Here is a 12257-nt window from a genome sequence, read left to right on the forward strand (position 1 = left end):
ATTTTAGGTGTAGGAATGGATAGACTGGGGAAGAGCTTGAAAAACTGAAAACTGAGTAGGCTTGTCAGTGAAAAATAATATCAGGTATTAGCCATTCTATTTAGCTGTTAGTTTTTGCATTGCAACGAAACAGGCCAGAAGCACATACTTAATAGCATCTGCTCAGTGACTACAGTGTGCTTCTTTTAAGAGACTGGTTACAATCCCTATAGAAAACACTTGGGCTAGAGGTTAATTATGTTCTAATGTGGTATGCTAAGAGTCTATGGAGTGAAATTACTCGTTTAACAAAAAGGGGAGAATGCACGTTCCCTGTGTTAATGTCATGCAAATGAAATGCAATATTAAAACATGTGATTTCTAAGAATGAAATTTCATTAACAGACTGTTCATTATGGAGGGAAAACAATGTTACCTGCTTGAGTGGTGTACAATCATTCCACATCACAGTGACATTGTGATGGAATTTTATTAATCTGGCAGTGCAATGCTCAATGCAATGTTGGAATTTTTTTTTAGGAATAATTAAGATCTTTTTCCAATACTTGAGACTTTATAGGAAAATCAAAGGTTGCAGTTTAATGTAGGAGACTTCAGAGGTCCAAAAAAAAAAGAAAGAAAAGCACTGGAATACTGGGTTTGGACTAAGATTCAATATTTGTGCATCCCAGCAGTGAGGGAACTGGGCGTTGCAGTGTTTTTGAAGTGGGTCCTGTTTATTGCTGTTCAGTTCAGGCAGATTGCATTGAGATTTTTCAGATGTTAACAGAGGATTTTACTGTGAGAGATCGGGCAGGCTCAAACCAGTTCCTGCTACGCTTCAGGCAACAATGCTAGTCACAAGTGTTCTTGAATTCAATTTTTATTGCACAGGTCATGCAGAGAAGCAGAAAGGAATAATGGCAGCGGTAATGGAAGTGCCACACTGGAGCAGTAGGGAACTTTGTTGTGAGACACGTTATTTGGCTCCTGCATTGAATATGACTGTCATTTTAGGTAACAGTACATTTGGAGGGAGTGTGAACACAGTTCCTGCCCGCCTGTATCTAGGCTATAGGTTTCAATTGTGTCACACCTCGGATTGTTGTACCTCCAATGTGTCACATGTCTGTTGGGCGAAAATAATGATTGTCTCCAATGACCGTTTATCTGTTCAATTATGAACCAAATAAATGATTCACTAAATGGCCTCAAATCAAAACTAATAAAAAAATACCACTGAGGAGCAAGTAACCAGCAGAGAATTGAGGGATCAAACCCTCCTGATATTTTTTCAAAGCGATCATTCATGAACCAGCAACTATAAAACCGGCTAATGAAATGATTTCTTCTCACTGTTTAACACTTCCATTTTCCTCCTTTGCTCAGGTTGAATGTATGAAGCTAAATGTAACATTTCTAGCATAACAAAGCATTAAAAAAATACACAATTCTGAAAACACAATGAAGTCAATGTTAGAAATCCCTGGAAGAAGTTTTTCCCCATATAAGGCCTGTCCTTCCATCAGGAGCTTAAAGCACGAGGTAGATTTTAACTGGGCTTTGAGCGCTTTGATTTCCAGCTGCATTGGATATATTCTGTGTGTGTGATTCTGTAATGCATCATGTATTATGGGAGTTGTAGCTTTCCCTCTCCTGCTGTGGAACTAGACTATCCAGAGTGCATCATAACAGCTCATGTCACAGGACAATCAAACAGAAAAGGACAGGGGAAATTCTAACTTCTGCGGATAAGTTCTGTGCGTGAGAGAGATGAACTGTGGGGGGGGGGGATTCCGCAGGGGTTCTCCCTCTCCTCCCTGCCGAAATTCACACCAGGAATACAATTCGATGTCATTATATCTGGGCAGCGGTCCCAGGATGTTCAGTTTCCTGTTAGCCTGCCCCTTTTCACATTGCAGCAGTTCGACAGAGCTGGAACACCCATGTAACATTGGTCAAAGACCTTGTAACAGTGGGACACTTGTTACAAGGTCCAAAATCTGTGTTTGTTTTCAGGGCGTTTAGAGTACCGGATAAGTTAAACATTATAATGCTGCTTATTTGCTGTTACCTTTTGCGTCTGAGTAATTAGAAATATAAGTAAATTTAGCTGTTAGTTTTAGTCTGAACGATTCAGTCTGATAGGGTGGCCAGAGTAGCTTGGTGGGCAACCTATTATGCTTAACTGTGGTAAATGGGTAACTGTTATTCTTGAGGCACACCATGCTGTATATCGCTCGCACAAGGCTAGAAGTGTCAGATTATAGCAGACATGGTCCACTTATAGAAACTGCCTTTCTGCTGTGAACCCAAGGAAAGAGTGTTGGGAAAATCCTGAATTATAACAAGCTTGTATATGTCTATAATATACAATATACCACTGAGAAAAGGGAAGGAAAGTTTTGGGGAGGGAGGAGAGAAGAATAAACAAATAAATAAAGTACTTGCATCTGAAGCAAACTGCAAGTCCACCATAGCACATGGAGGGAAAAAATAAATATTTTTAATGGAAGCATCTGAGAATAAGAGAATTTTGGAGAGGGAAGAATAATGTTATTTTGCAGATTAAACAAGTTTTGCAAAGTGGTTGGTAAATATTACAAATATTATAGCTGAAGTTTGTATCTTTCCGTGTCAGCAAGGTGCGTGATATTTTACTTAGTCATGTGATTTATATTGCTTTGCTAAGTTTACTGTGCTGCAGTGATAGGCAAACCACAGTTGTGTTTAAGCTGTGGTGGGACTACAGTAAACATCAGAAACTGCACTCCAGGTCCTGGCTATGAGCAGTGCCACAGGAGATCCACTAGTATTCAGTACACAATAACCAGAAATGAATCGGTATGTTTACATGTACATATTACATAGAATTTACAGCACAGAAATGGGCAATTCGGCCCAACTGGTCTATGCCGGTGTTTATGCTCCACACGAGCCTCCTCATACTCTACTTCATTTCACCCTATCAGTATATCCTCCGTCTCTTCCTTCCTTCCTCATGTACTTATCTAGCATCCCATTAAATGTACCTATGCTATTTGCCTCAATTACTCCATGTGGTAGCGAGTTTCACATTCGAACCACTCTCTGGATAAATAAGTTTCTCCTGAATTCTTTATTGTATTTATTAGTGACTATCTTATTTATATAGAAAGAAATATTTCACAGATGGCTCATTTTGGATGATAAGTAAATCAAAGTTCCCTCCAAGTTTAGCACCTTCCCATTTCTTTTTTCTCCCCCAATTAAGTTAATCAAGTGAAAATGTGCTTATAAGATCATGTTAGTAATAAGCAATAGCCTTTCAGAATAAATGTCCCTGTCAGGCACAAATGCTTCTGTGTGTTTTACCCTCATCTTTCTGGTTGCTTTTGCCTTTCTAGCTGTTGGACTATTTTCACACACAGTCCTGACGTTCTATTATCTTGTGACCCATTTCCTCACATGATGGTCACTCCCTCCTGAAGGACTGAAAGTTGAATAACACAGTTGACTAACAAGAAACTGCCTGTTTGCAGAAGTGACCATTCTGATTGCCAGGCAAAAATGAGAGACAAGCTCCAAATCAATAAAAGAGCTGCCTCTCTAAAGGAATGAGAAGTCACCATCATGATTTCTTTTACAAGTCATAAGTTAACATAAATAACTTAAACATTTGTCTGATTTTTTTTCCACCCCCCCTTATTTATTTTTTGATCATTTAAAAAGGGAATGCTGATAACATCATTGCGGGAGTTAGCTGAGAAGAATGAGAGAGCTAAGCTAACGGCATTATGTGCTGTCATTAATCTAATGTGCTGCAGGGTTTTATTATTTTAACAGTTTTTTTTTAATGCTATTCCCTCACAACTGCCAGGCTTCGGTACATCTTTGCAGCTATAAGCCCAATGTTGCCATCCACTCTCGTGAATTAAAATACTCGAAAAACAAAAGGATATTATATTTTTGGTAAATTCTTCTGAACTGTTGGACGTTTTTTGCTCTTTCTCGAGCAGTAGCTACTTGCGTTGTGCAGTGATTCGTTTGAACTGTGCCCCTTGACAGGTGGATGAAGTCATGCTGACCTTGAAGCAGGCCTTCAGCACTGCTGCTGCCCTGCAGAACGCTAAGACTCAGATCAAACTGTGTGAGGCGTGTCCCATGCATTACTTGCATAAACTCTGTGAAAGGATTGAAGGTAAATATAAGGCACCAGCTAGCTATGTCTTAACTCCAAATGCAACCTCTAGTACTCGGTACTTAATTTTCTCGACATATCAAATGATATTGTAGAATGTTCCATCTGCTGCTCAGTTGTCATGAGTGAGATTTTTTCTCTCATTTTCGGGCAGTTCCAAAATGGAGGAGCGAAATCTGCCAGGGAGCCATTCTGCTGGCTGTGATTTCCCTTCAGAAGTGATAGCAGACGCTAAATACATGGGTGGGTACATTCAAATAGCACGTTATTGGAGGAAAGCAAAATATCTCATATATTTTCCTTCATTAACACCGTGCTAATGTTCCATGTCGGGAACTCCCATTGTGTTCTGGCATCCAGTATTGCTAAGGTGGTGGGGCAGTTAACATTTAAATGACTCCCCTCTCCCTGCCAGTCAAGTGCAATTAACCATGGAGGGATCGATTGCACTCGCCCAGTGGGCCATTTTTAAACGTGTGGAAAATATTTGGCTACTCCTTCAGCTGCTCTGGGAGCAGCCGGGTCGCCACTGGAGAGGAAAGTCTAGGCCGATTTGTTTCGAACATTCCCAGCCCAGGAATGCAGAGGTTAACTGGTGGAAGTGCAGTACTGAGGGACTGCTGCATTGTCCCAGGTACCGTCATTCAGATGAGAGGTAAAACCGAGGCCCAGGGTTTCTGTTCAGGTGGACGTAAAAGATCTCATGACACCATTCAGGGAGCTCTCCCGGTGTCCTGGCTGACATTTTTCCCTCAGCCAACGCCAAAATGGTGATTTCACTCATTTATATGTTCAGCCTTGCGGTGCACAAATTGGCTGCCAACTTTGCCCAGATAATAACTCTTAAAACACGTTAAAAGGAAACTTGATTGACTGTGAAGCTTTTTGAACGTCTTGAGAATGTAAAAGGCACCATATTAATACAAATTCTTTTTTTGGATAAACCAAAATCTGCTACTCAGCCATTAAGAGGTATAAACACTGTTAAATTGGAATCTGAACACTATTAAGAGCTCTGCCAGTGACTCTTTGGGAAAAGACGCCATATGTGGATTTGGGCCATATAGACGAAGAAGGCCCTGTTGTTGATTCTTGGACTTTACTTGATTAGCCGATCTGAGCTGGGACACCAGTGATGCAACAACTGACCTCTATGTTCCAGGGCTAGAAATGTTCGAACATCAGCTGGGCTTTCTGCACCTGCTCACCACCACTGAGGACAGGGCAGAGTTCAGGAGTGATGACCCCTTCTCCCTCTTACCCCTTTAATCAGATAGCATGCCAACACTTACTGTCTGGGTTCACACAAAGAATGGCCACCTGGACTGGGTACACTGCTGCCCATGGAGACATAACTCCAAATGACATGTTGGTGACACTAAGTTAGGTGGTACAGTAAGTGGTGTAGATGGGAGCAGAAGGTTGTAAAGGGACATTGATAGATTAAGTGAGTGGGCAGAACTGTGGCAGATGGAGTTCAATGTGGGAAAGTGTGAGGTCACCCACTTTGGACCTAAGATCAGAATATTTTCTAAATCATGAGAAGCTTGGAACTGTGGAGGGGCAGAGAGATTTAGGGGTCCATGTCTGAAAATCACTAAAAGCTAGTGGACAAGTACAAAAAATTATTAAAATGGCTAATAGAATGTTAGCCTTTATCTCAAGAGGGGTGGAATTTATATTAGTTGGTTAAACTGCATCTGGATAGATTTTTGTTAGGTAGGGGTATTAAGGGATATGGAACCAAGGTGAGTAAATGGACTTTAGATACAGATCAGCCGTGAATTAATTGAATGGCGGAACAGGCTCGAGGGGCTGAATGGCCTCCTCCTGTTCCTATGAGTCACTTCAACATGAGTCTTCAGCAGAGGAAGGGAGAAAACGGGAGCATAAACATAATATTGTTCAGGAAGTTTATATGATTCAGGTTACACAAAGTTTGTTCAAGACAAGTGTAGAGTATTGAAAATAATTATTACAATATTCCAATTGCGCTTCATTTTCTGAGTGTTTAAAGTATGAAAGTGGTATGAAACCTGCAAGTGGGTTTTAATACCACTTTTGTTCTGATAAGATTACATTTCAGGGTTTACATTACCAGCTAGCACTGGGAAGGTTTCTCAGTATTTTTTTTATATATTATTCATTCTCGGGATATGGGCATCGCTGGCAAGGCCGACATCTATTGCCCATCCTGAGTTGCCCTTGAGAAGATGGTGGTGGGCTTCCTCTTGAACCGCTGCAGTCCTTGTGGTGAAGGTACTCCCACTGTGCCGTTAGGTAGGGAGTTCCAGGATTTTGACCCATGAACAATTAAGGAGTGGAAATATATGTCCAAGTTAGAATGGTGTGTGACTTGGAGGTGGTGTTGTTCCCATGAACCTGCTGCCCTTGTCCTTCTAGGTGGCAGAGGTCATGGGCTTGGGATGTGCTGCCGAAGAAGCCTGGCCGATTTCCTGCAGTGCATCCTGTAGATAGTACACACTGCTGTATAATACCCGTTATACCTGGAGATGTCTGTAACAAGGACAGATGTTGCATGATAGCTTTGATACTATAATATGACTGGTAGTATAAAGTAGGTGCCTGAATTTTGTAGTAGTTTAGTCCAAAACAGCAGAAAGAATTGCAGCTTGTTTAAGCAAATAGAACAATTAACTGGAGCACTGATCAACACTGATCTGTTTTTCCAGGTCTCTACCCACCAAGAGCCAAGCTTGCCATACAGAGGCATGTTTCCCTTTTGAATGACAATGAGCAAGCAGATATTTTTGAACGTGTCCAGGTAACAATATAAAGCCTCTTCGGAAGGAGCTCATTAAAATTATATATTGATTATTGGAAGTTGTCATGATAAATATGGAGTATAGATTATTTCTGGGTTGCAACAATTATTTTAGCTGTTAACAAATCAAAATTGATTGATCTGAAATTTCTGATTCGGTCACAATTTGTGACTGTCATCTAAATTAATTATGACAGTACTTGTTACAGTTTTGCCTAAATTTGAAAGGTCATTGCTTACACGTAAAGACTCACTGAGGATTCAAAAGTAACCCTTCTTAATGTGTACACCCTTAACACAGATGCCCTGTCCTTCCCTGATGCCTTCCTAGCTCCAGCCCCAACCTGTACCCCAGTACGATTATTGGTGGAGATTGTATACTGGGCCCACATATAGATAAAGCACTAGTGTCAGGATTGCTTCGAGTGAGATGACAAAGGCACTAAAGAAGCATCATACAGAAGTTGGGTCTAGTCTTATACCAAAGACGAAACCCAAAAGGATATGACTTCACCCTTTATTTCAACCCTCACAGATCCTTATTTCAGAATCAATTAATTATTCTTTCCAAAATTGGAGCTGCCTCCAATTACAGACTTGAGGCTTGTGCTGTTCACCACAAGAGATATCCTCTATTCCAAGGAAACACCACTGCTGGCAATGGAACACATCCTTCCTCAGGTTCCCAGTGTTCTTCTCCACCTGTGTGAGAAGCTAGCAGACTATCTTGAATGGGGCAAACACAGGCGTAAATTGTCCTCACTCTGCTCTGGGACAGTGCCCAGGTGGTGGTCCGGAGTGATACTGGGATTTATGCTGCCTGGGAAAAGAAGGCAGTTTTAGCCACCCAGTAGAGTGTAAAAGAGAGAATGTTCTACACAAGTGTTAGAAGGCTCTCAAAGGGACGGTGAGGCCAAAAGAATCTTGTGATTTCAGGGCTGCTAACTCCATGGTCATTTCCTGGAATCAGCTTTCGAGTCATCCACTATCCAATCCACTCGGTGAAGTTCACTCACTGTCATAGTGCGCCATGTATTTTGTAGCACGCACACTAGGATTGTAGTGTACATACGTCAATGTACTGTAACCAAAAACAATTGCAATGAAAGAAAAATGCCTTCCGCAATTACAGCAGAAACCTTTCACAGTTTAACAACAATTGGAAAATAACTACAGAACAGTTAGTGACCTCCAGTAGGTGGGTTTTTGAGACACTATCCATGTGTAATATTAACGAATTATCTGTACTGACAGAAAATGAAGCCAGGTGATGACCAAGATGAGAATGAGCTGGTGATTCTCGTTCTGAGGCAGATGTGTGAGACCAAACAGAAGATCCACGCCCACCTTGGAGAGACCCCTATGGTACAACGCTTGTCTTTATTCACTTCGAAAAATAAAAAGGCTTGTCTTTGTGACAGTGCAGTTATGCATTGACAACTGTAAGCCACTTCTGTGTTTTTTTTTTAATATGAAGTTTTGTTCAAATGATAAGATGGCCACTACCAGCTACATGTCATGGCAGCCTGGGTTTCAGATACAATCAGGTAAGAAATTAGTTCAAGAGCATTAGCCACTCACATGGGAACTGTGACTGCGCTTCAAAGTAATTCATTGTATATGAAGCACTTTGAGATGTCCTGAGAAATAAAGGTACTATATAAATGCAAGTCTTTTCTTTCATGTCTGCCATGCTTCAGACAGCTGAGGAGCAGATTCTAGCATTTGCGCCCAGAATTACAAGCAGTATTTCGAATTGTTCGCCTGACTTTATTTGGATCATTTGCTTAAAATCTTGTTCCTTCCGGTCTCACCAGTAAAACTGTTCTGTTTTGTTTTTTCAAAGCCTGTGCCAAACAACATGATCCCAGAGCACTCCGCAAGCACGGGCAGGTTTAAACTCGATGTTTTGAAAAACAAGGCGAGGAAATCTTTAACCAGCTCTCTGGAAAATATCTTCTCACGGGTAAGGTGCATGGGACTTAGTTCTGAATATTAGCATGACTTGTTGGCTGGTTTTATGCCCATCTCTGGAGAGATAATTTTGTGGTACCTGTTAAAATGTTGAAACAGGATGTCCCCTAATTTAGTGTTTGGTCCTCATGTACTCGGTCCAACAGTATACAAGAGAATGCGAAGAAAGGAGTCACTGTTTACAGCTGGCACATTGAACACTTTACACAACACCATCTTAAACAACTGATATGACAAAAATGGACAAGAATGCTCACTACTCACTCCCTGTCTATTGTTTTGACTGCACACTCCGTATTCCTGAATGGGTGTCCTTGTACAAGAAACACAGAAAGTTAACATGCAGGTACAGCAAGCAATTAGGAAAGCAAATGGTATGTTGGCCTTTATTGCAAGAGGGTTGGAGTACAAGAGTAAGGAAATCTTGCTACAATTGTATAGGACTTTGGTGAGACCATACTTAGAGAACTGTGCGCAATTTTGGTCTCCTTACCTAAGGAAGGACATACTTGCTTTAGAGGTGGTGCAACGAAGGTTCACGAGATTGATTTCTGGGATGAGAGTTGTCCTATGAGGAAAGATTGAGTAGAATGGGCCCATGCTTTCTGGAGTTTAGAAGAATGAGAGGTGATCTCATTGAAACATATAAAATTCTAAGAGGGCTTAACAGGAGAGTGGAGAGGATGTTTCCCCTGGCTGGAGAGTCTAGAGCTAGGGAACGTAGTCTCAGGATAAGGGGCCGGACATTTAGGACTGAGATGAGGAGGAATTTCTTCACTCAGAGGGTCGTGAATCTTTGGAATTCTGCACCCCAGATGGCTGTGGATGCTCTGTCATCAAGTATATTCAAGACTGAGATTGATAGTTTTATGGATTCTAAGGGAATCAAGGGATATGGGGATCGGGCGGGAAAGTGGAGTTGAGGTAGAAGACCAGCCATGATCTTATTGAATGGCGGAGCAGGCTCGAGGGGCCGTATGCCCGACTCCTAGTCCTATTTCTTAGGTTCTAATGGTGAAGTAGATTTGTAACTTGCTGTCTGGGCATTAAACTGGCATTGCGGATTGGCCGCCCATTATAGAAATGAATGGAAATGCACTTAGCTCTCCAGCAAATCTGAACACTTCCTGTACAAGCATCATCTGAAGGCACCTTCTAACCCACCTAATGCCACACATTGATTGAACTCACAGGGAATGAGTTCTTAGTGCAGTATCTGTGCACAGCAAAATAGGCAACAAACCTGAGAGACAACTCTTCCTTAGTGACCAGGTTCTTGTGATGTACCTCTTGGTACGCTGTAACTTGCACTCAGTTGATTACATCATTGTACAGTTCAGACTTAGGAAAAATGTCTGACAAATGATGCTTGCACCCCTGTAAAAATATTTTTAGAAAGTCAAACTGCTGTTTTTGTTTAAATATACAATTCCAAATCCATTGGGAATTTTTTCTCCGAGTCATAATAAACAGTCCATGCCATTCTCTGGTTGCAGTTCTTGAGCCAATATGATTTTTATAAGGAAGGGTATAAAAGGATACCAAGAAAGAGCTGGGAAATGGGATTAGAGGTAGTTCCAGTTGAAGAGCGAGCGATGGGCCGAACGGCCTCCTGTGTTGGAATTTCCATGATTCTGTGACTAGGAGCTGTTTGGGAGCAGCATCAGTTGAAGTTCTTCCTCTTTCCCCTCACTCATAAAGTTCCTGGCAAAAACGCTAAGCCGACTCCACACCACACCTCCTCCAAACTGTGCCCCCTCCACCCGTACATCCTCCAAACTGTGCCCCCTCCACCCGTACCTCCTCCAAACTGTGCCCCCTCCACCCGTACATCCTCCAAACTGTGCCCCCTCCACCCGTACCTCCTCCAAACTGTGCCCCCTCCACCCGTACATCCTCCAAACTGTGCCCCCTCCACCCGTACCTCCTCCAAACTGTGCCCCCTCCACCCGTACCTCCTCCAAACTGTGCCCCCTCCACCCGTACCTCCTCCAAACTGTGCCCCCTCCACCCGTACCTCCTCCAAACTGTGCCCCCTCCACCCATACCTCCTCCAAACTGTGCCCCCTCCACCCGTACCTCCTCCAAACTGTGCCCCTTCCACCCGTACCTCCTCCAAACTGTGCCCCCTCCACCCGTACCTCCTCCTAACTGTGCCTCCTCCACCCGTACCTCCTCCTAACTGTGCCCCCTCCACCCGTACCTCCTCCAAACTGTGCCCCCTCCACCCGTACCTCCTCCTAACTGTGCCTCCTCCACCCGTACCTCCTCCAAACTGTGCCCCCTCCACCCGTACCTCCTCCAAACTGTGCCCCCTCCACCTGTACCTCCTCCAAACTGTGCCCCCTCCACCCGTACCTCCTCCAAACTGTGCCCCCTCCACCCGTACCTCCTCCAAACTGTGCCCCCTCCACCCGTACCTCCTCCAAACTGTGCCCCCTCCCCCTGTACCTCCTCCAAACTGTGCCCCCTCCCCCTGTACCTCCTCCAAACTGTGCCCCCTCCACCCGTACCTCCTCCAAACTGTGCCCCCTCCACCCGTACCTCCTCCAAACTGTGCCCCTTCCACCGTACCTCCTCCAAACTGTGCCCCCTCCACCCGTACCTCCTCCAAACTGTGCCCCCTCCACCCGTACCTCCTCCAAACTGTGCCCCCTCCACCCGTACCTCCTCCAAACTGTGCCCCCTCCACCCGTACCTCCTCCAAACTGTGCCCCCTCCACCCGTACCTCCTCCAAACTGTGCCCCCTCCACCCGTACCTCCTCCAAACTGTGCCCCCTCCACCCGTACCTCCTCCTAACTGTGCCCCCTCCACCCGTACCTCCTCCAAACTGTGCCCCCTCCACCCGTACCTCCTCCAAACTGTGCCCCCTCCACCCGTACCTCCTCCAAACTGTGCCCCCTCCACCCGTACCTCCTCCAAACTGTGCCCCCTCCACCCGTACCTCCTCCAAACTGTGCCCCCTCCACCCGTACCTCCTCCTAACTGTGCCCCCTCCACCCGTACCTCCTCCTAACTGTGCCCCCTCCAACCGTACCTCCTCCAAACTGTGCCCACTCCACACGTACCTCCTCCAAACTGTGCCCCCTCCACCCGTACCTCCTCCAAACTGTGCCCCCTCCACCCGTACCTCCTCCAAACTGTGCCCCCTCCACCCATACCTCCTCCTAACTGTGCCCCCTCCACCCGTACCTCCTCCTAACTGTGCCCCCTCCAACCGTACCTCCTCCAAACTGTGCCCACTCCACACGTACCTCCTCCAAACTGTGCCCACTCCACACGTACCTCCTCCAAACTGTGCCCCCTCCACCCGTACCTCCTCCAAACTGTGCCCCCT

General features: G+C 44.3%; 1 protein-coding gene across 2 annotated transcripts in view; it reads left to right on the top strand.

The window, feature by feature from the left end:
- The window catches only part of tbc1d4 (TBC1 domain family, member 4), a 215932-nt gene that overhangs the window by 119050 nt on the left and 84625 nt on the right, over positions 1-12257 (top strand). For both annotated transcript variants that reach the window (XM_067986534.1, XM_067986535.1), the window contains exons 5-8: positions 4027-4159; positions 6853-6944; positions 8199-8309; positions 8791-8910. In XM_067986534.1, the coding sequence (XP_067842635.1) occupies positions 4027-4159; positions 6853-6944; positions 8199-8309; positions 8791-8910 (456 nt within the window). The remainder of the gene's footprint in view (positions 1-4026; positions 4160-6852; positions 6945-8198; positions 8310-8790; positions 8911-12257) is intronic.

The sequence above is a fragment of the Heptranchias perlo genome, chromosome 6 (assembly GCF_035084215.1).
Source record: "Heptranchias perlo isolate sHepPer1 chromosome 6, sHepPer1.hap1, whole genome shotgun sequence".
In the NCBI taxonomy this organism is placed as follows: Eukaryota; Metazoa; Chordata; class Chondrichthyes; order Hexanchiformes; family Hexanchidae; genus Heptranchias; species Heptranchias perlo.